The 25,357-nt window shown below is 35.7% G+C and overlaps 1 protein-coding gene and 1 long non-coding RNA gene across 2 annotated transcripts in view; one reads left to right on the top strand and one right to left on the bottom strand.

Moving 5' to 3' along the window:
- mmd2a (monocyte to macrophage differentiation-associated 2a) overlaps window positions 1-25,357 on the bottom strand; it is a 28,609-nt gene that overhangs the window by 1,812 nt on the left and 1,440 nt on the right. The window contains exons 2-5 of the mRNA NM_001174058.1: window positions 12,606-12,687; window positions 8,460-8,620; window positions 2,414-2,488; window positions 2,218-2,319 (exon numbers count right to left, since the gene is read on the bottom strand). Of these exons, the coding sequence (NP_001167529.1) occupies window positions 2,218-2,319; window positions 2,414-2,488; window positions 8,460-8,620; window positions 12,606-12,687 (420 nt within the window). The remainder of the gene's footprint in view (window positions 1-2,217; window positions 2,320-2,413; window positions 2,489-8,459; window positions 8,621-12,605; window positions 12,688-25,357) is intronic.
- On the top strand, window positions 761-10,431 carry LOC141381261 (uncharacterized). Its single transcript, XR_012401167.1, has 3 exons — window positions 761-3,283; window positions 3,412-3,607; window positions 8,481-10,431. It is a non-coding gene; the product is annotated as an uncharacterized lncRNA (long non-coding RNA).

Raw genomic sequence — 25,357 nt, 5'->3', positions numbered from 1 at the left:
TAAACCTTATTGTAAAGTGTTACCAACAATATTAAGTGTAAGTGTAAGACTGTGAAGTCTAGATAAGTTTACAGGAGATGCATCCTTAGCGGTTTCATTAAAGGTGCCATAGAATGCATTGATATAATAATATATGTTCAGTTGTTCTCTGATACCTACATAGTAGGTATGAGGCTTAAATAAGTGCAGAGATTATTCAGAAATGGTTTTATATGCTCATTCATATCCACAGAAAAGATAAGCTTGGTTTTGACCATATTTGGAGATGGTCATTTTTCGGGGGTTGCTGAATAAATCTGTATTCTGTATATCCTGCATTTTGTGTTCTTATGACCTGTGAACAGATATGACTCTGTGGACATGCATTTCACAAAGTGCTCTTTTTTTTTTGTCTCCCTGACTGCATTCCAGTCCACTTTTAGACACATATTTGCAAACTTCCCTTAACTTGTTCCTTTGGGGGAATCCCTGCCACCATTTTACAGTGTGTTCCAATTCAAGTGATTGAGGGAAGTTTACATAGACATACCCTCCTCTATTATCCCTCGATTTTGACCATACCCGTCAACCCTCCTGTTTTTCCCAGGATTCTCTCAAATTTTAAGTTCTATCCCACTATCATCCCGTAAAGGTATTTTCCCATATTTTTCCCATGTTTTCAGTTTTTCTCTGAAGGATGGCAAGAAACATTAAAGAGACGAGCTTTCCTATAAGCAACCCTTACCGCCGAACCACCAGAGGCCACCCCTTGCTCTTCAATGTGTGTCTGTTCTGTGCTTTCGCTTTGTTCAGGCATGAAAACACTTTGAAAAAAATATAAAAATAGCGCGATTTCCTTCCTTTTCATTACAGGTACCATCTCCTTTTCATATGCCATCCTCAAAACAGTCGTATAGCGGTGCGTGACTGTCAGCTGACGCGCTCCATAGTGATAAATATACTCTGTTTCCCAAATGGATTACACCCGATTTGAAGTGGAGTGAAAGTCTATAAGTGATGAGTGAAAGTTATGTGTATAAACAGACATATACACATAATTAATAATAATAACATCTAAAGGTGTCGATCTTGTTGTTGTTTTTTTCAAACACAACCTATTTCGTCCTAAATGAGCATAAAAAAGGAGCAATCGAATGCTTTCATTATAACATTAGATCTGTGCATTTTTACAGTGACACCTGTAATTTAATGTAATCAAATGAAAAGAATCTAAATAAATAAGAGATTTATTTGTTGCTCTTTAATCAGAATGTGTTATTAAAGTTATACAGTGAAGAAACGGCTAATGAGACTTGATAGCTTGATTCAATTCATTATAGTAGCTATTCATTTTAATAAGCTGAACTGTTTGCTAATTTATTTGCTGCTTATGTATACTATTTATTTTCGTTTGTAAATAATAATAAAAAGCATATTACTGACCATTTAACTGTTTACAATGAAACAGCTCCAAATGAACATATTTAGTAATTTGGGGAGTTTTTAAAGGAGGGATCCCTTATTATGGTGGGCATATCCCTTATTTTCACATCCCAATGTTCACAGAAGGAGCGAGTCGTGTTCATGTGTCATATGTTTACTTTTTTTTTTACCTAAGAAATATAAATGGGTGCCTCAAAGGTACCAAAGTTTACCCTAAAGGTACTAATGTGCGGCTCTAAAGTGCAAAAGCGTACCTTTTGAAAATGTGACAGCGACATCTTTTGTACAGCTGCACAGGGCACTCCATTTAAACCCATCAAGATGTTCTGTAACGTATTCAATGATGTACATCCTAGTGAAGGAAATGGGTGGAAACTAGAGGGTGAAGGGCAGTAAAAAGTCTTTCCAGAATCCCACATGCATCTTATATTTACTACAAGATTTGATCAACTTAAAAATAAGGGGAGAAAATGATTGTTGTTATCTCATTAGGAAACATCGACCAATCAAACATAGGCGTACATAATAATCCTGTATGAATCGTCCAGAGTCAGTTCTGTGATTTTACAATCACATGAAAAGAAGGAAACAATGGCGTTTGAGGCTCACGGTGTATCATTTCCATGTCCTTATTATTCAGCTATGCTGCGGTATATCTAGATTTTCATTCTATGGCACCTTTAAAGTTGAGAATTCATACAATGACTCGTCGATTAAAGGACCAGCACAGTGTTTTCACGCAGTCAGCTATCAGAGGGAAGGTGTGAGGGTGATTATTATCAAGTGGTCTCCTACTTTTCATGAAAGAAGAAGACATATGCAGAGCCGGCGCAGGCCATGATCCACACCAGCCAGCGCATGTGAACAGCCCAGGGGCCCAGCTCCCTCAGATTCAGCCTGAACACACACACACACACAAATACACTCAGATCTGAGAGTTCATTAATGCTGACAGTAAGGTTACTGACCGACACACACATATCTCACTTACCAGGGTGCGTATGATGCAGCTATAAAGAAATAAATCACCATCCTGTCACACATGTGGAATCGCTGCTCCACCTTTCTGTTATAAGACAAATAAAAATTTCTTCACAAATAATTTTTGTAAGATTTAAAAAATAAACAGACAGTAAATACAGTGATAAGGTGAAATCTTTTAAGTAATTTAAATGAGCAATTTTCATTTGAACATGTATATATAGCACCTAATATGTAAGGCTTGTGAAAAATTCCTCCTTCGTTTTACAATATTTGTATGTTTCTGTAATGGTTAATCCAGCAGAAGGTGTAAGCTCTTTAGTCACAGTAGTATTTCTAAAGCTAAATGTAACAATCATAATCCATGACTGTTTGGATTTACTGTTTTATAAAAAAGGGAGAAAAAAACTGAAGCACTTCATTGTTTTTTTTGTGGGGTTGACATTCCGATGTACAGAAAAACAGAACTGCCATACTGTGATTTCAATTGTGGGTTGTTTGGGGATTTTCCATTTAAAGTTTAATGAATTACTGTTACTGAATTAAAATTGAATTACTGAATGTATTTAAAAAAAAGGTTAATCCTTATCCAATAGATGTATTTTTTTGTGCCTTTTTTATTTAAATACCAAGCACAAATCACAAGGACATCTGTTCTGTATCTTCAGATTATTTTCTTTTTGTAAACCATGCAGTACACTAATATTCTCAAATTTTAGGGTTATTCATGGTCTGCTGAATGTAATTAATTCTAATAAGTTTTCTTTTTATGTTTCATGCTCTCCCGGGCATGCTGTCCTGGGAGAGAACCCTGAGCTCATAAGATCCTTGAGCCCGGGGCTCCCACCCCTTTGTAAAGTGAGAAGGAGTTTGAACTCAGGTAGATCTCAAGAACTGCCCTGCTTATTTATGGCTAATGGCAATTAGGAATTGCTGATTAAGAGCTCTTGAATGGTGCCATTTGGTTTGGTCGATTCACCTATGTCGCATGTCTTTGGACTGTGGGAGGAAACGGAGAACTCAGGGAAAACCCACGCAAGCACAGGGAGAACATGTCAATTCTACACAGAAATGTCTACTGGCCAAGGATTTGAACAACTACATTCTTGCTGTGAGGCAACTGGGCCACCGTGCCGTCCTGTCAAGGAAAAGGAGGGAGGAGTAGGGGTGAAAGGTGGAATTCCTCAAGACGAAGATGGCTGAGGTAAGAAACTTACTCTAAAATTATTTATAGTGGGTAAGGAATCATCCGATTGGTGGAGCACTTTAGAAACTGTATAGTAATAACTTAAAATCACACACAACATCACAATTAATTTTTAAAAATCTAGTACTAACAAGTACATATCATTATAAAATTGATTTTGAAAAATTTACTATTCGTAATATTATTGATGTTTTGTTTTTTATTGTGTGTGAATTTTTTTTTTACAATAAAATTAAAAGAATGTTGCACTTATGCACACTCACTAGGGTCTATTTTCAGATCTGTGACGCATGAAACTAATGGTTTTACAAAGTTCAGGATGACGTTAAAAGAATTCTGCTGTACTTTAATGTTCGGTAAATCTGTAAATTAAAGAATGCACTGTTCACACAGTTTCTTACATTCCAGAAATTTGCCAGAACAAATTTTCCGGTATTTTTCACAGATGATCTTTTAATACCAATTTACCAGTAATTCTCCAGAAAGGTTTGTATGTGGGAAAGGAGCTAGTATGCCACTCGAAGAAAAGGGATCCATTCCAACTATTATCAGATATGATTTATCTCTCAAATATTAATAAAACTTTTATAAAGCATGATGCTTGTGAAGTTTGTGCAAAAATTTAATTTCACTACGATATGACACTTTGTTAATCGCTGATTGCTGTCATTTATCTTATTTATTTTGTTATTGACAGGAAAGAGCGCAGCACATATTTTAGGGTTTCTGTAAATTTCTTTAAGTCAAATTTAAAACTTTTTAAGACCATTATGAATGAAATTTTAGACTTGTACAGGGCTAAACATGAAGGATTTTTTTCTAATGACCCAGTTACTTCAGTAAATAGTTTTTGTCAGTTACTTCAGTAAATAGTTTTTGTATTTTTGGAAGATCATGTAAAGTAGGGGTGTCCAAACTCAGTCCTTGAGGGCCGGTGTCCTGCAGATTTTAGCTCCAACTTGCCTCAACACACCTGCAAGGATGTTTCTAGAAAGCCTAGTAAGAGCTTGATTAGCTAGCAGGTGTGTCTGACTGGGGTTGGAACTAAACTTTGCAGGACACCGGCCCTCCAGGACCGAGCTTGGACATGCCTGATGTAAAGTGATGTGTTGCTTTAGTTTTCCTACCCTACTTAGGGAATTAAATTAGGAGAATTTGCTGTAAACATGTCTGATAGCTGAGATGGATTATTGGTGTTTGAGTGAATTTAAGACTTTTTAAGGCCTAGACCTTTTTAAGAACCCCACGGACACCCTGATATTTACATTTAAATGTTCATTATCACGCTGGAGGAGTGATCTTCCCATTCTCACATGGACTGCGAATTCACTGGGATCCTTCAAACGACAACTAAAACCCATCTCTTCCCAGATCACCTTAACCTGGTGAATAAAACCTAGACCACCTGTAGAAGCACTTTCTCCCTGCCCCTCTCTCTCTCTCTAAAAAAGCGCTCTTACTCTACATGTTTTTTTGTATAACTAACACTTTATGTGTGTATTGCCCATTCTTGTTGAATTGCTGAATGCCTCCTCAATTGTAAGTCTCTTCGGACAAAAGTGTCAGCTAAATGACTAAATGTGTCACTACATCACTGAATGATTCTTTTCATCCTTTTATTCCAATCAAAACATGAAAAAGATCTTTGCCGTGAGTATACCGGGTCATTATGATGGCCCATTTAAAGGCACAGTAAATCCTTTTCACCAGTAGAGGGCGCATATTCACAACAAACAAAGGCGTATTTTGATGACACAGTGACTGAGTGTGCAATCACGAAAGTCTTTGTTATGTCTTATGGAACTCATGCAAAAATCAGTAGGTGCGTCCCAAATAGCATACATATGCACTATTCTACGCCATTTTGTAGTAAATAGTGTAAGTAGGGCATTCACACTGAAAACTCTAAAAAGAGTAAGTGCACTTTAAATACCCCGGTGACGCACTTATTTAATCGTTAAAAAGAAGTGTATAATGTTGGACACTTCACACACTCAACAGTCGCTGCTTTGCCCACATAACGGAAGGGGAGGAGCTTTCAGGAAGCATTGATGTTGTGTTACTTTACTTTGGTCTGAGAAAGGAAAATTCTTCTACGAGAGTGATTATAGCTCCCCCAATGGTGAATGCAGTTCTACTCATGGCAGGTATTATTTGGTGGTTTGGTCTTTCGTATGAAATGTTAAACCGAGGTCCGACTCTGGGGTCATCAAAAATCCCAGGATGTCCTTCGATAAAGAGTAGGGGTTTAACCCCGTCATCCTGGCCGATTTTGCCCACTGGCGTCTGTCCATCATGCCCTCCTAATCATCCACATATCATAATTGGCTTCTTCACTCTGTCTCATCTCCACCAATCAGCTGGTGTGTGGTGTGCGGTCTGTATGGAATTATTATTATTATTATTAGAGCTATTTTTGGTCATTTATTTCACTAATTTGGAAACCGTCAAACATCCATAAGGAAACGTTTTGAATTTCCGCTCAGTAAAAAAAAAATTGTGTACCATTTCGGACGACACTACATACATATACTATGCTGCTGAGAGTGTAAGAGCATAGTGCAGTGTATAGTGTGTCATTTGGGACGCAGCTATATTCATGGATGAGCTAAAGTACGCAAATCTTGCATTGAAAACAGACAATAAAACAACATATTAAAGCGTCTTTGGTATTTCCCTGTTTTCTATTAAACCAAACTGGACACTGAGGGTGCGTAACATCATTAGCATGGCCACAGGGGGCACACTCAGTCCTGTAAATTACAATATTCTAGTGTTTTTGGATGTTTTAATGAAATAAATGTTACATTGTGTCATGTGAGGGACGCTGACAATGGAGTAGAGGATCAAAGTGCAGCTTACTATGTGAATGATCAGGCAGGCAACAACAGGGTCAAACATGTACATACAGGGAATCCAGAGTCGTGGTCAAATAACAGGTGAACGGCCAGTACAGGCGGCAAGTAATGTAAACACAGAATAAAGCGAGGTTTAAACACAGCAAGGCAAATGCGTCGTAATGTCACAAAAACAGTAAACAAGACTCAGCACTGATGTGTGTGTGCGTGCTGTGTAAATAGTCTTCGTAATCAGTCATTAACAATCATCTGGCTATGTGTATTTAATCAATGGCAATCGGGAACAGCTGTGTGCGAGGTGCATGACGGGGGCTTGTAGTCCGATAGAGTGTGTGTAGTTCGCTGGCGATCCACAGTTTCTGTGCTTGTAACACATTGTGCCTTTAATTAAAATGTAGGTAACTGTTGTGAAGCACGTTCCACACCCCATTTATACAATTCTGAACGCTGTTGTTGCCTAATGACACTCATCTTTGTGTGAGTGTAATTTGGAAAGGGCAGGGTCATGACTGAATCACACACTGATGCTGAACATGAACTGACAGGCCCGTGTGATCATATCTACCATGTCAATGTGAATTCATGTGTGACTGCTTATGTTGATGAAGATCCAAAGTTCATTCATATGCACTGAATCTGCAGCTGACACTTCCTCCTACTATAAAATATGCAAATACATTGAAACCCAAAACAACAGCTTACAAAATCGGAAAATATACTGTGGTCATCATTTACTCTCCCTTCGCTTGTTTCAAACCTTTTATGAATTTCTTTGAAAGAAACTGACTTCCATAGTGTTTGTTTTTCCTTCTTTGGATAACGGTTACAGCATTTCATCAAAATGTAAAGAATAAAGAAACTCATATAGGTTTGAAACAACTTAAGAGTCATTAAATGCTGAGTTTTTTTATTTTTAGGTGAACTATCCCTTTAATTACTGCATATGAGAAGTGTGTGCAGCACTACAGTGTAATATAGTCTACCTAACTAATCTTTATCTGAGAATAGCCATCATGAGACATCAAATAATCAGTCATGTTTGCCCGCAGATGACATATAAGTCTTTGTTTTCAGTAAATTCAAGGATTGGTCATCAACATGTTTGGTGTGGATATTTAATTCTAGATAGCTTGTGCTCTTGAAATGCATTTGTTTTATAATACACTGGGGTGGACTTAACCAATAAGCGAGGTAAGCAGCCACTTAGGCCTCCGGGATATTAGGGGGCCCCGATCAATGCCAAGAAGTCTATATTAATCATATAGCTCTTTTATAAACGTTCTATCATATGTTATCAAATCTGTCTATAACCATTAAGATTGTAATGTTATAACTTCATTTCAAAACCAGGGGCCCCCATGAATTATGGAACATTCCTTTTGTACTGCATGTGCAAATATTAAAATCTATTCACAAATATGGCTTAGTTGGTGAACTTGCTCACTTGTTCTTTATTTGTACATTTATTGTATTTATTTTTACATTAAGAAGATAAAGGTTTCACTTAAAATATATTTGTAACATGCAGTTTATTTACAAAAAAAATCTGCAAAGAAAAAAAAGTATATCTACAGTGAAAGAGAATGTTTGAAGTTTCAGTGGGGCCCTGGAATACCTGGAATTGCTTAGGGCCCTGAAATCACTTAATCTGTCCCTGATAATCCATAACAAGTGTTAAATAATAAACTCTTGCTTTTGCAGTTTAATGATTTTTTTTCAATGTTATGGAAGGCACAGGAAACATTACTAATTAACTAAGGGAATCTGTTGGTTTCACATCTCAAGGCACTTTCATAATGAGTGTGTATGTGTGTTTACTCATTACTCAACCCTCTGAGGCAGAAACATGGTAAATATACCACCCATATTTTTCTTTTCATTAAAAAACACCCTCTTTATATAGACAGCTAACATGCTTTAATTAAATATCAAGATTATCAAGTAGGTTAAAATGTATGTGAATGGTTCATATCAGCTCCAGTATGACTTACCTAAGATGACTTTTCTTCCAGGACACCGTATGAAACATGGTGGACATAATGAACAGGCCAGACAGACCTATGCCGTACATCCATGCAGAGATGGTCTCCCATTGGTCATCAGAGAGGAAGTGCAACATTGAGCCGCCCAAGATACTGGGAATGATCCAGAACTAAATTGAACAGAAAATCATTAGGTATGGTTTGGAGTCCAATGGTGTTTTAATTGATTGTTAAACAGAAACTCAAGGGCCAGTCAAGATCAAGCTCTCAGCCTTGTCATGGGGGTTGAAAGCATGTGGACTAAGACCGAGATGATGGAAAATACTGTAGACTCAAACTTGAGGGCTTGCCTACACTGCTCACATTTCCATGGTTTTGATCTCATTAACTTGGAGGCATGTGGACTAAGACTGAGACCAAGGCCTAAAAATATGGTACTCCAGTTGAATATGAGAACCAAGACCTTGTTTTAATTGTCTTGGTCTTGTTGACTAAGACAAAGATTATAAAAATCTGTTAATGGACCCAATGGACCAAAACCAAGACCATGAAAATATTGTAAAGAACAAGGCCAAAAGGGCTGGTCATAACCATGGGCTTGGAAATGCATGGACTAAGTCCAAGACTATGAAAATATGGTGTTGTTTGTTTTACTTTATTGTCCACCTGAGGGGAAAATCGTCGTGGGCTCTAAAAATACACCAACTTACTAGTGACATAAGATCAGAATAAAAGCACAATCATGCCAATTACAAGAAAAAAAAATTCAGTTCATAGCTGCCACACAATTAGGTTAAACACTTGCTAAATTATTTATTTTTTGAGCAATTAGATTTGACATAAGAAACTAGACCCTATATTCAAAGTATTGGTCTGTGTGTAAACTTTAGTACTTATGGACCAAGATCAGGAAAACATGGACTTGTACTTTGGACTTGAGGAGGAAATCAATATAAATATAGCGTCACCCTTTATGAACACGTCCCCCTTTTTCTCAGAAAACATATTTCTAAAGGTGTCGCTGACTTGAAAGTTTTACTAGATGTTGGCAACAACGAAAGTAATAAAAGTAAAACATACAGTGAGAGCTAAACTAATACGTTTATAAATGAAGCTACTGTGTAATAAAATAAAAGGGAACAGGGAATAAGTATTGAACACATGAAGAAAGGAAGGTGTAAAAAGGCATGGAAAGCCCAGACAGCAGCTAAAATCTCTCAGTAGTTAAAGCACAACACTGCCCAAGGAGAAAATATTAACTAAAGATCAGAGAGATCCACAAAACCATTAATACTTTTAGACTTGATTTGTGATTGAAATCACCTATAAGCATCTTGAAGATTTCATTACCAAAAAAGCCTCATATACAAAGTATTAAATACAATTTAAAAAGTCAGCACTTTCTCCTTATGTCATTTTATTGTTAAAACAAACATAACAAAATTTTCTAAATAAATTGTTGTTTTGTTTCTATGTTTGATGTTCTATAATTGATTGGGTTTTAGCAAAATCGGGGTCAATTTCAACAGTTCATTTAGAATATCTACCAGGAAACATCATGACTTGTACAATCCCTGCTATAATCTATTAATTCAACACCATATTATCATGGTCTTAGTCTTAACCCACATTCTCCTCAGTGCCAAATGCCAAACTAAAACCCTAAAAATAAGATGTTGGATTTGGAAATGAGAACCAAGACCTTGTATTCATGATCTTGATCACAGACCACATATTTCACATAAAAAGACCAAGACCATGAACATAGGGTACTAGATTCATACTTCATGGCAGAGACTATTGAAATATGTATATTTTCACAGTTTTGGTCTTGTCGTGAATTCTGGGACTTGACTAGATTAAAAGATAAGACCAAGAACATTAAAATATGGACTTGGATTTACCTCAAGTAGGGCTGCATGTTATAGGAAAAATCTGATATTGCGATATTTTATTTTTCTACAATAAATATTGCGATATGAATACAGTTTCACAAGATAGCTTGAATAGCTCAATTTGAGAGTTTTCTGGTACAGAAATTAAATAATAACAATGCAAAATATATATATATATATATATATATATATATATATACATATTATATATTTATATATTTAAAAAATATTAAATAAATAAATAAATAAATTATATATATATATATATATATATATATATATATATATATATATATATATATATATATATATATATATATATATATATATATGCTGTATATACATACACTTTATCTCGTTTCTTGACCACATTTATTGTAGATCAAGTAATCTTAATTCTTCAGAAGAATTAAGTCAAAATTTGGAGTTTTTCCTTAAAACATGCTAAATTATCTGCCAATGGAGTTATTAAAATAATCTTACAGTTTTTCTCAGTGGCTTAGGTGCATTTCTCACAACACTTTTTACATTTGCACAACAGTTAGTGCTTTTCTCAAAACAATTAGTACAAACTGCAAAACCTAGCTGATAACCTGCAAAAGCGTGTCATTTGCTCAAAATGCATAGCTCATTCCTCAAAAGCAAGTATTGATGTCCATGAAAGTGTCAGTGTCATCAAGATTAAAAGTCCTGACACCATTGTTTATGAATAAGTCAAATGGCTTTGTCATGTTTTCATTACGACAGTTTACTCTCTACATTTTTTTCCAATGCAAAAAAAAAGTCAGATTTTGGTGACACTTCCTGAAAATGCTCAAGACAGCATTATATACTATTTGCACAGCCATTTGAAAACTACAGTAAAGTTAGACATCATGTTTTTTTGCATAAACTGTATAAATAATTAAATTCAGATAATCTTTGTTACACCTCCAAACATACTTTTTGTGCCCAAACAACATTGCAGATCTTGCTATGTGACTATTGCAGATGCGCACATTGCGAGACCGATGCCGAAACGATTTATTGCACATCCCTAACCTCAAGGTACCAAAACCATGTTTTCACGTGCTTTTGGAACTTTTCATTGCTACAGAAGGATATTGACTCAACTGCTTTCATCCTTGACTCAGATAATAATAATAAGCTGTTCTCTACTAGAACACTGTGTCATAATACATAATACAAAACGGCCAACTACAGCCCTGCATGATGTATGTCCATTTGCTAATCAGATTATACTAATTACATAAGGAAAAGGGAAATTGACAATTTCTGACCAACACTCTTTCCATCTGTCATTATGTGTGACTGATCAAATCATATTAACATATCCTATGAGCCCTACTGGTTTTCTTAAAGCCTTTTTAAAGAAATAAATGAATAAACCAACAATTCCAGGCCTTTGTACACTCAAAAAAGGACCTTTGCTGCTTGTTGAAACTACTTATTTAAAATGAGTTTAAAAAACGCAATTTGTAAGGTTTTCGTGGGGACAATTAATTGTTTTAAACTTAATAAACTTACATTTGTAAAAAAAAAAATAATAATAATAATAATAAAGTTAACTTAATTGATTTGTGTTGTACAACATGAACGAATTGTGTGGAACCCTGATTTTTTTTACAGTGTAACAGTTCTGACATAATCACAAACACTTCAGTGCAATTTTCAATTTTAAATGAAGCCGAAGTGCAATTCTCTTGGGCATTTTCAGCAATATGCACCAAATGACAATGTACCGATGCAAAGCGGATTTGGTGTGTGGTCGATGTCTCGTGCTTTAACTCGTGAACTAGCAGTGCCAGATGTGCAGCTCTGAGAGGAGGGGATTAGAGAGTAGGATGTTATCCAAACAACATCACGTAGCCAAGGCCGTACACAACATGCCCATAAAAAACACATGTACATATAAAGACCAGAAGCAATGCTGAATCAAGCAAATTACAGTATGACACAGACAATGACTGTTATCAAATGGTTTGTTCAGTGATTTTTGTCTGGTATATAAGCAGTATTACATCACACAATCACTGTAGGTTTTTTGCAAGCTTGGTGATCCTTCTGTGTCACAGGACAATGGCTTTAAACCTTTGCCTTGAAAACACCCTCTCTTGATGTCTTTATGCTAAATGTTGACCCTCACCAACCCAACCAGTTTGTGATCGCATGCACTGCTATGTTCTAATTTAGGTTTCTCCAGCATATTGTTTTGTCCTGCTTTGACACTGTGTGAGATGAGAAGTAGATTTCCACTTACTCCATGTGTGGCACAATTGGCAGCATGCTCATACTCAGTAGGCTGGTATCTCTTGCTAGATGGAACTCGGTTGTTCATAAACCTAAAAAAAGATTCATATTAATTCATTTATTTATTAATGAAGTGCTTAAATGTTGAGAGGATGACGAAGCTTTTATTCTTTCTATTTGAAATTAGATTTATTTTTTGAAGCACTTTATCTGGAATTTCATTACTAGTACAGAAACACCACATGATTTTTCACATGTACTGCACATGAGAACTTACGTTTATTCATTCCATTTTCATTCAGCTTAGTCTTTTTATCCATCTGGGGTCACCACAGCGGAATGAACCACCAACTTATCCAGCATATGTTTTACACAGCGGATGCCCTTCCAGCTGCAACCCAGTACTGGGAAACACCCATACACACATTCACACACATACACTACGACCAATTTAGTTTATTCTATTTACCTATAGCGCATGTCTTTGGACTGTGGGGGAAACGGGAGCACCCGGAGGAAACGCAAACATGGTGAGAACATGCAAACTTCAAACAGAAATGCCAACTGACCCAGCTGGGACTTGAACCAGCGATCTTCTTGCTGTGAGGTGACAGTGCTAACCACTGAGAAACCGTGCCGCCCACTTATATCATTAAAATATTACATACATTTACATGTGCAATACATGTGGTTTTCAGTCAGAAGCATAGCTGAATTTATACTGTTCATTAAAATGTCTGCACTCATTTACACTGTCATTCTGAATCAGAAGTCTGTGGTTGGTTAGATTTATTTATTTAAGTACATTTTTAAAAAATAATCCATAAGTTATGGTAATTCTCATATTGACAGCTGGCTTATCCGCTGCCAATTATTAAGACAATGGCTGTTTTTTATTAAAGTAATACCTATAAAGTGTTATCCTATTCTACATTCCTAATCCTACCCAATTCCTAAACCCAACAACAACATTACTAACTATTAATACACAGCTATTTAGTGGTTTATTGAGCTAAAGGTCTCACTTAATGGTTTGTTTATAGAAATAGAGCAACCAAAGTACCCAAAATCCAGCTTTGCAATAACAGGAAGAAATAACACTTTAAAGCAGGGGCGTCCCAAACTCAGTCCTGGAGGGCGGTGTCCTGCATAATTTAGTTCCAACCCCAATTAAACACACCTGAACCTAATCAAACTCTTTCTAGGCATACTAGAAACTTCCAGGGAGGTGTGTGGAAGAAAGTTGGAGCAAAACTATGCAGGACACCTGCCCTCCAGGACTGAGTTTGGTTAAAATACACAGAAATCAAGTTGTTGTTGTTGTTTTTTTTGCAATGTTTTCTTCAATACTCTGAAAAAATGACAGAGAAACTCTGGTTATATAATTTCCATCTGTGTTTTTTGCAACTCTACTCTTCAATGCACAACATAAACATACCGTTAACATAAGTTAATAAAAATAGAGAGATCTGTTTTTGCAAATAAACTCTTTCTATGATCTTTAGAAATTAATAAATTTGAGTGTTTGGATGAAATTAGAAGAACTACATTGCTTGAAATAGAAAACTTCTGTTTGTCTTTTTAGTCACTTTTAATCAGTTGATGAGTCCATCCATTTTTAAAGCTATCGCTCGATTGAATGGGCGTTAACAGTGGTCATCAGAATTGGTTTAAAGTAGCAAATTACAAATACTTAAATTACTGTATTTGAGTAGTATTTCTCAAAAATTGTAATTCAATAAGTAGTTTTAAAATTGTGTATTTTTACTTTCCCTTGAGTATTTATAGTTCTGTATCGGAACTTTTACTCCACGACTTTCCTTTAACCTGTAGTCACAACCTCATTTTTTTCTTGTTTATGGGGATTAGAAAAATCAGTAATTCCTGTCCAATCAAATCGCACATCAAAAGTAAATTGCATCATACCAAACAACCTCATGACATGGGCCCTTTATAAATACAGCAAACCATTTGGAAGCATTAAGTGTCCAAGAAGATTTTTGAAATTTTTCAATCATTGACCCAGAGACTGTTTAGATGCATATCACTAAATAGAAGATGACAGATGTTTCCAGCATGATGGCAGAAATGGCCTTAAACACCAAGAAAGTGTAAGAAATCAACATGACGTCAGATTCACATTATACCCCAACGTCATGGGGATGTTGTATTTTGTTTGGAAATGAAAATCAGGTTGATGTCAAAACCAAATCTCAGGCCAACGTCAATATTCAAAGTCCAACCTCAAATCAGCCAAATATCAACGTCTTATGATTTTACAGCTTGACGTTGTGTGGACGTTACCACTGTGACATCTATCAGATGTTGGATTTTGGTTGCCATACCTGATTAATAAGAGTCAGTATTTGTCAATTTTTATTATTTGACATTTTTGACATCAATATGATGTTGTTTTAAGATGTTGACTTGATGTTAGATTTTGCTTACTTTCTAACAACCTAAAATCAACCAAATATCAACGTCATTTGATGTCGTTATTGGACATCAAAATAACGTTGTCCTTAGATGCTGGCTAGACTTGAATTTTGGTCACCTGACATCACAACCTAAATCTAACCTAACTAACCAACTAAATGCACTACAGAATGTTACGTTTACACACATCCACAAATTACATGTAAATGCATCAGCTTTTTACAGTGTCATACTCACTACTCAATAAGAAGGCTGTTATCATCCATACTCATGGTTAATCAGCTATAGATCAGATATGGTTGTGACCGGAAGTTAACGAGATTTATATTATTTATAAAATTTCCCATTCATTGCATTTTATTAACGTCTACCCCAACCCTAAACCTAAACATCACAATAATGTAAAAACAGATCTGGATCTGGAGTTTCTATTAGTATAGCTGATCAACCATGTGGGTGGATGATGACAGCCTTCTCAGCCTTCCAGTAGGTGCAGAAGGACCCTACTGGCACATTATTACCATTTGATAACCAATGATAATGCCCATTCAATCAAGTGATAACATTTGAAGCGGGTGATGCTGACTAGAAGTCTCACTTTCGTTTAGAATACAGAAAAACTGACCCCAAATTCTCACTTTAATAGTCTCTAACTGACACAACCCATGGCACAGGCACAGCAGTGCTACCTAAAAGGTTTGTTTCCTTTCAGAGCTTAATTTAGACAATAAGAAACACATTACAAAGAAACAGGACGTAATTCTCAGGTTCAAGAGTGTTAGGTAACCCTCTTTGTGACACCTCGAGAACTTAATAAGCATTCGGATCAGATTTTTGGAATTGTCCAGGACTGCATGGTTGCCTAGCATCTGTAGCTACCAAATGACTAAAGCTAATCCTGTTTGGAATGAGCTCTTTTATTGCCACTCACATTGAGCTGCTGATTTATTGAGTGATGATGTCATAGTCTCCATGCCAACCCGAGGCTTGGGATTTTCTTTTTTATTTTCCTCCAAACACTCTTTATCTGTGTGATTTAATTAATGTGCATGAGGACACAGGGAAGTGGGCTAGACTCCTAACCAGAATAAATGAGCTGACCTTAGCGAGCTCCAGAAACCACCTTACTTTGCTTTCTGATTATATATCTTTATTAAAGCGTAATTAAGGCAGTAATCTGATAGATAGTCTTTAGTTTTAGTCCTATTAAAAACCTTTTCCCATTGAAACATTTGGTGGCTCAAATGTTATGTCCATTCTTTTATGAAACATTCATTCATTCATTTTCTTTTCGGCTCAGTCCCTTTATTAATCAGGGGTCACCACAGTGGAATGAACCGCCAACTTATGCAGCATATGTTTTACACAGCAGATGCCCTTCCAGCCGCAACCCAACATTGGGAAACACCCATACACTCTCATTCACACACATACACAACGACCAATTTAGTTTTATTTCATTTACCTATACCTTATGTCTTCCCACATAGCAAAATTTCTCTGGGCCATCTCTAGCCCAAACAGTGAGGTTTTGCTTGGCCCTCATGCCGCAGTGAATTACGCTACATGACTAGACCAAGTCTGGCTTTCAGACAAGGGCCAAACATGGAGCATATCTCGGTCAAGCCTCAGCCAACTTTATAACTTATAACTGGGCCTGAACTGGGCCAGCTTGGTGCATCACGATTGCAATGAAACTGATAAACCCTTTGCACTTTAAGCACATTATGGGCATGCTTTTTCTGATTGGCGAGTTGATTATTAGATTTTTTCTTTACTCAAAACATTCTTATGTATTTTAAATGTGGGTCAAACTTATGTGGCCCACATATCAATATTTAACATCTGGGCCAAATACTACATTTTAAATCTTGCCGAAATCATGTGTGCCACCTTAAAGATGGTGCCACCTCTGCCAAACCCAGGCCATGTTTGGCCCACATGCTGTATGCCAGTGCCGGAAGAATGCCTGCTTTGCCAGCTTTATGCCAAATCTGGTCCAGAATTCTTACCTGGGTTTGGACTGTGAGGGAAACTGGAGCACCCGAAGGAACTACACTAACACGGGCTTTTATGAAACCTGCTTTTGTTCATTTTTTTAATTTTTGGTTTTATATTTGAGGTTATATTAAGCAATTGGCATGCTCTTATGCTTAAAAAATCCAGGTGTGTATTCGGACATTGCATTTACAGTCATATAGTCAATTATAAATATCAATGGACAACAGTGTTCCTCCAAACATCACAGATATTGGGTGTATTTAGTGTCACTTTTTTAGCAAGAGGTCTTGCTATTTGTTTTTTGTCTATTGAAGGAAAATATTTACTGTGATGCCCTGTTCATTATCATGGATGAGTTCATTAAATGAGTGTTTGGCATCGCTCCAGGGTTCAGCACCTGGTGTGTCTCTGCTTGGGTTTTATTAAAGGAATTGCTTTTATATAATGACATCTGGAGCTAAACTGGGAAGCTCAGTATTACAAAGTCATTTTGCCACTACTGGACACTTAAATGTATTTTTATATTTGAGAAAAATGCTTAAATAATAAAAGTGGGAGATGTTGACAAGAAAAAATGATATCCCAATATTTTAGGGGATTCCATTTCAATGACAAGAACTCATATTTTGCAGAGTGTGTTATCGGTGTGCTTGTAATGTATGTAATGTGCACTTATCATGTATGGCTGATATACACCCAAAGTGCTACACAGTCATGAACAGTCTCTCGACACCTCCACCAGTGTGCAGCATCCACTTGGATGATGCGACGGCAGCCACTGGACAATGGCGCAAGTGCGCTCATCACACACAAGCTATTGGTGGATTGGGGAGACAGTGATACAGCCAATTTGGTGGGTGGGGAAGATTGGGAGGCCATGATTAGTATAAGAGCCGATGGAAAGATTTTAGCCACGACACTGGGGTTACACCCCTACTCTTTAAGAGAAGTGACATGGGCTGTTTATGACCACAGAGACCTCCGTTTAACGTCTTATCTGATCAATCATGGATAAATATGACACCAAAAAAAAAAAAAAACAGTAGTTGATGGCTGGTTCCTGTTAAATTAGTGATTCACTGAATCAATAATTTGAAAAGATTCATACAAAACATCTGAAAATCTAGATTTGTATGACTTTGATGCACATGGGTGTTGGGAGGACAATAAATTGTGGCTGGGTCCCAACTCCAGAAAAGAGCTGGAAACTGAACTCTACTCATTGGTATTTGAGCTATAGACTAGTGCACTAATAACAAGGATATTGCTCCTGATAGTGCAACTGTTATTCAATGCTGCAACAAAGACTACATGATGCCTTTGAAGCAACCAGGTGAACAACTGATGAACATTCAATTAAATACCAGTTGGTTTAGTTTACCTTGCTAGGTCGATGGAGTGCAACAAGTGTGAGTAGTGAAAACGCGTAATGGAGTTGAATTCATATGAACCCAACATGTGAAAGTGTAATGGGTTTGAGGACAGGGCAGTGAGGACACCAGCTTATGAATGCACAGCATGAATTGCTAACCCTGGGCTAAGTTATGTAATAATCTGGGGCTTAAATGACCTTTAAATGAGATGTTAACATGGAATTTATCATTCAGTTAACATTTATAATTTACATTTACGCATTTATCAGCCACTTTAATAACTTACAAGTGAGAATAAAAGAAGAACTTCAAATCATCATATAGAAGCAGTGTATAAATACTATGACTAAGTTCATTTAAAAAATGTCAAGTCAATTTTAAGACTTTATTTTCTCAAAGCATACAGAGTGTATAGGGCTGCACAATATGTCATTTTGGCATCGATATCATGTTGTGCGCATGCGCAATAGTCATATCGCAAAGATATTCTATGTTGAGTCTGAATTATAGTTGAACAGAATTGGATTTAATCACGGTACTTATACAGAATTTATATGATTTATGCAAAAAAAAATTCCTCACTTAAAATTTTTGTCTTGTTTCTAGTCTAAATCTACATTTCAAAGCGAAAACCAGATTATTTCACTTACGCCTCTGGCAGATAATTTAGCTTGTTCAAAGGAAAACTCTTAATTTTGACTCTTTTCTTCTGACAGTAAAAACAAAACAATATTTTTACTTAAGGATTTTAGATATTTGGGCAAGAAATAAGAGAAAACTACGTTAGAAAAGGTGATTATTCAATTTATGTACCTAATTACTGCTAGTCTTCTCAGAATACCATCAAACTATCTTGTGAACTATCTTGTCAAACTTATCACAGAAAATAAAATATCGCAATATCTGATTTTTTCAAAATCGTGCAGCCCTAGTACGGAGCACACTTAGATTTGCACAATGTTTTCCAAAATGTATGCGTGCTTAAGGTGCATATGGAGAGGAAAAGATTGCGTCTTCTACGGGTGGTTTGTAAAGCTCACTTAACTGTGTAAAGCACAATAAGCACAATAAGAATTGGCCAAAGTTTTTTCAAGACAGTAAGTTAAAAAGTCTCTGATGTATAAAGAGAGAAGAGTGTTTTCAATAATATGATTTATTTAAATTTCTTAAGATATTTGTGGTTTTGATTCTTAGTAGGAGTGTAAAGAGAGAAAGATCAGTGTCGGGATCAGGATATGATAATGTCACACTGCGAGGATGGAGCACTGAGAGACATGTCACTAAAGAAAACATTCAGAGATTGGAACGTTTACCCTTCACAAAGCCTCCACGGCAATATGATACACAGTGCTAGTCTTGGGTTTAAGCCAACAACCGTTTAGCCAAGATGTCTACTCATGCATAATGTGGGCCTACTAGTTATGACATCAAAAATTGCATTCCAACATTTCAAAGGCTGACCTCAAGTTCTGATTTTTCCAAACCGCACAGTAAGTGCATTTTGCCGCATAATGTTCGTCCACATTGCTCTACTGAACCATTTAAAACCACTTAATGTTGAATATATTGTATCTAAAGTTAATAATTTCATAAATGCTCTTATGTTTGAGGTTTAGTTAAAGTCTGTGTGAAATCAAAATTTATAATGTTTATTTTGCTAGCACACATTGCTATTCTTTAGGTGAACAATTATATAGTTAATCCACTAAAAAAATGTTTGCTTTGATATTCTTCAATCAAAGACTATAGAATACTCAAGACATGTCATTATAGTTTTGAATGAGGAAAAGTATAACAGTCATTATGGAGGACGTAGCCCCACCTACTAGTACAGGAGCCAATCATCAATCGCTATAGACTGACGTTTCTCCAGAGGAGAAGCTCAGACTAGACGTGTTTTTACGACAGACTTTTGTGGTCAACAAATGCACTGATATCTCAGTGAATACTTGAAGAGTTTGGTTGCAAAATGCGATAAATGCCATTTTTTGACATTTGGATTTTATCATTGGAAATTACTGTTCAGATGTACCTTAATCTATGTGTGAATTGCTGCCATTAATAACATTTAAAAATGTACATTTTAGGCCTACTACAAAATGTATTTTTCACAAAACATATACGCCAGACCAGTTTCTTTACAAAGTGCGATATAACAGGTATAGAATGTTCAGGAAGCTTCACGAGCTCAGCATCCCCTGGGAAGAGAGTCGCCAGTGAAGTGCTTCGAATTTGTTCATTGATTTAGCGATAGAATAGCCTTCAACTTCACAAAAATGTATAAGAATGCTACAAAAGTGGACCAGAATAAGATACTTCTGCTTCTGTCAACAATACGCAAATGCAGCAGGGAACAATTCTCCGCTGATGTCAATTAAGAGGAGGGCCAGGAAGCACCTTTTTTCCTGCGCTCCTCCCCATCACAAGATAACTGTCTGCAAGGCGACATTTCTAAGTGTCATTTGTAAGTTTATTTTTTAAATAATTTCTTACATGTAGCAGAGTAGCCTATCGGAAGATTTATTTATGCGGTTGTACATATATTGTTTATAGCCTAAAACCTCACGGTAATTCTTGTTGTTGTTGAACATAAAGGGCACAGGTTGTTATGGAGAAAAATTTATGGTTTTGCGTTTTCACAACAACCAATAAATAAGCTATTTTTGTTATTATTATTATTACAGTGAAATAATTCATTAAATATGATAGGGCGTGGCGAGCTTGTGTCGTGGACTGTGACTGTGGCTCTGATCATACAGGTTTGGTTTTCAGCAGCGGTGTGAAGGAGCCGCCCTCCACTCTTTCTGTAACAAGCAACAAGTCATTTATCTAACTAACTTTTACTTCTCAAACAAAACATTGATTCACTAGCTTTTCTTAATGGTATTATTGTAGTAGAATATAGCCTAAGGTGGATAGAGCGTTTTTCAAAATAATAATAATAATAATAAGTAATTTTATGTTATGTTGTGTACATTCTGGCCAAATCTAACTCAGAATCTTATTACTATTAATCAATCTTTGTATATATTATTCCATATATTTATGGTGTCTAGTTTTTTAACCAATTTAAGATGTTTGACAATGTTAAGATTAATATGTTGCATTTTGGCTTGGTTTTTGACTTATTTATGAACTATTTATGGACATAAAGTTAAATAAAAAATTTCCTAGATTTGAAAATATTGTGTTCCTGGCCTTCACTGAGCTCAAGTAATAGTTTAATGTACAAAAATTTTGAATGAACTTGACTGTTAATGTCATATAACCAACATTTTTTAAAATGGACATTTCTCGTTTTACAGTGAAACTCTTCACTTGCTTCACAGGCATGAGAAATATATCCAAATAAAGCTTGAAGTCTGTGCTTTTTAATAAACAAACTGCACTTTTTGTTTTTGTAATCTGTATGAAAGGAACGTGAGGTACAGTTTGACCTTTCAAATGCACATCAATTTGTAAACAGAGTCGATGTCATTTCTGGAGGAGATTCGCCATCAAGACCAAGTTGTGGATGACTTCAGAAGAGCAGCGTAATGAAAGACTCATGGATACTAGAGATTAATGTGCTATAACCTGAATCTTTAAACAGTCTGTGTGGAATTCTATTTACATTTCTTAGTGTATTATTATTACTATGTGTGTATGGATGTATATGTACATGAATGTGTAGGTGTGTGTACATCAAAATTATTAGCCCCCCTTTCATATTTTTTTTTCTTTTTTAAATAGTTCCCAATTTATGTTTAACAGCGAAAGGAAATTTTTACAGTATGTGTGATATCATTTTTCTTCTGGAGAAAGTCTTATTTGTTTTATTTTGACTAGAATAAAAGCAGGTTTTCATTTTTGAAACACCATTTGAAGTATTTAATTTTAGGCAGAATTATTAGCCCCTTTAAGCTGTTTATTTTTTTGATAGTCTACAGATCAAACCATCGTTATACAATAACTTGCCTAATTACTCTAACCCGCCTAGTTAACCTAATTAACCTAGTTAAGCCTTTACATGTCACTTTAAGCTGTATAGAAGTGTCTTAAAAAAGTATCTAGTCAAATATTATTTACTTTCATTATGGCAAAGATAAAAAAAAATCAGTTATTAGAAATGAGTTATTAAAAGTATTATGTTTAGAAATGTGTTGAAAAAATCTTCCCTCTTTTAAACAGAAATTGGGGAAAAAAATAAACAGGAGGGCTAATAATTTTGACTTCAGCTGTATATGAATGGGCTGTTATATATACATACATGTATGCATATGTGTATTATTTTCTATAATATTATAGCCTGTAAATATACCCTGTATTTTTTATGTTTGTGTTGAAGATATGTGTATCTTATGTTTATATGTATATACATATGTATTCTGTTAGTTTTTGGTTGCAATGCTATTTGTGAAATGGCATGGACTTTGGCACTGCCTTTGGTGGGGTGGCTGTTGTTCTAGGGGCACTGGAGGGCTTGAGGAGTGAATTTTGTTTTGTTTATTGGAAAGAAAATTGTAAAGATGCAGTGACCACTCATGTGTAAAATCGATAAAAATGTAATCTTAAGAAGAGCAGCGCGATCTGACGATCATTATTCAAAGATGATAGTATGTGGAACGGCCAAAAATGAGGTTGGTGTCGTGATCTCATTTCTTTCGAGTCCATATGCGACCTTTAAAAATGCTGATTTTGTTTGATTCGAACGTTTAGAAATGAAACTTATGAGACAGTTGTTGCTTAACGTTATTGGTGGTTGCAAATATGTAATTATTCGTAAGCTTAACAAACAATTTTGGAGAATTTGATGTTTCGTCTTCAATCAAAGTCAGACTACTTGCTTCTATGTTTGTAGTGGCGGTCCTTCTCTGTTGACTTCGGTTTGATAGCTTCAGCCACAATATTCTTAACCACACCCCTCTTACCGTTAGTTTGCTATGAGTAAATGATATTCTGTTTTAGCCAGAGGTACATCAACAAACTAATATATAAGTCTCAGCAACTTTTGGTCCACCCAGACTTTAAAGCCTTGTCCATTATCCTCTCTCCAGCTTCTTTTTTGAGCACATGCAATTAACTGAGTGATTTACTGCTAATTGCACAAGACAGAGGCCAAAATATCTCATCCAAAAACCAAATATGCACTCAGAAGCCACAATGCGAGTCTCTTGTCTGTGAAACAAGAAGGATCCCAACCAAATCGTCACAAGGGATGAGGATTACACAGTGCAAATCATTGTACTTCGCTTTATGAAAGGAGATTGAAAGAGCACCCTGTGCCGGAGCGTTCTGGGATCATTTTGGAGATTAAATGAAAGTGATCAGGTGCTCACTGCTAGAGTTTATGACTTACATGAGAGTTGTCTAGAGTTCAGAAGAACACCTCCATTTAGAGACAGTCATAGTGATTACATTTAACCACATTTAAATTTGAAGAGACAGTTCACCCAAATATTTAGATTTACATTAACTCATAGTTAACTCACACAAATCCTTCTGTTTTTCTTTTGATCACTGTTCATTCAGTGGTTGAGTGATGCAAATTGCATTTATTACTTAATGCAAAGTTAATTCGACTCATTAATAAAACTTAATAAAACGAAGATAAAAATAAGAAGATATTTTGAAGAATGCTGGAAACGGTCTTGACATCCATAGTAGGAAAAACTATGGAAATCCATGGCCACCAGTTTCCAGTATTCTTCAAACTATAATAATGCATGTGCACTGGAAAAAATACAGAATTTCCCTTATTGATACAGGTGAACTATCCCTTTAAATCAGAAATGCCCAAACTAGGGTGCGGCGGGCCAAAGTTGGCCCTTTTAAAAGGTTTGATTTGGCCTGCCATCCCATCTGAGAAGAGAGGGAGAATTTTGGGGAGGTTTAAGGTTGATGGTTTTAATACACATTTCTAATTTAACGTAACCTTTCATTTGTTACTTTTATTTTTAGGCTACAAAAAAAACTTTAATTAAATGTTTTAATTAAATGTTGTAAATTAAGGCAGATACAGCTGGACTAGTGTATTCGGTATGGAGTTCTTATGTTTTCATTTTAATAGGTTCACTTTAAAATGTAAAAAATATATAATGGATGAGTTAAGTAGTGGAAATAAACGAGGAAATTATTCATAAAAACTTTGTATTACAGTTTGATATATTTACCTTTGGCCAACGACCCTCAATCAAGTTTTTTGGCCCTTCATAAGAAAATATTTGGGCACCCCAAACATTGTTCCATTATGCAAAATAAGACTTGTGTGGTGGCAGAAATTAAATTAGGCTGTTAGGCATTGTTATTATACAATAGTAACTGATTAAATTCTAGTTAAAAATTATTTTACCTCAATGAACCAACCTATATGATCAGAGATGAAACAGGGAGCAAAAATAGCAATTCTACATGCAGTAATCCCAACTAGTCAACATCCTCTGGGGGCAAAGATCTCAAAAAGCAAACACAAAGCCCGCTTATGTTTGTCAAATATGTGACATGACACTGACTAAATATGTCATCTCGCAAAGCTATTAACACATTTTAAATGTCCTACTGAAAAACTATGTAACAAGCTTTAATATGTATTGTATTGTTTATCCAAAACACTATTCTGATTACATTGTCCTGATAATTTATGGGTAGGCACACATGGAACTGCACAGGCAGAAATCTGCAGATTTCCGCAGATTTTTAGCCCATCATTTGAGTCTTGTAAATGTGTGTAAATTTATATTTATTCAGTTTTTAAATTGATTTCATTTTATTTCAAGCTGAAAAGAAAATGAATGAATGAATATCATTGACTAATATAAAAGTGTTCATTTGATTTATTTACAGTAAATTTTGTAAAGTAACATTTTCTGTCCTTGAGAGATGTGCTTTGTCCTAGATGGATCTAGATGGATTTGCATTGTAGACATTAAACAAAAATTAAAAAGCAATTAGTTTTATTTCATATAGTACGTTT

Source organism: Danio rerio, chromosome 3 (genome assembly GCF_049306965.1).
Source record: "Danio rerio strain Tuebingen ecotype United States chromosome 3, GRCz12tu, whole genome shotgun sequence".
Taxonomy (NCBI): domain Eukaryota; kingdom Metazoa; phylum Chordata; class Actinopteri; order Cypriniformes; family Danionidae; genus Danio; species Danio rerio.
This window is presented reverse-complemented; position numbering and strand designations above follow the sequence as displayed.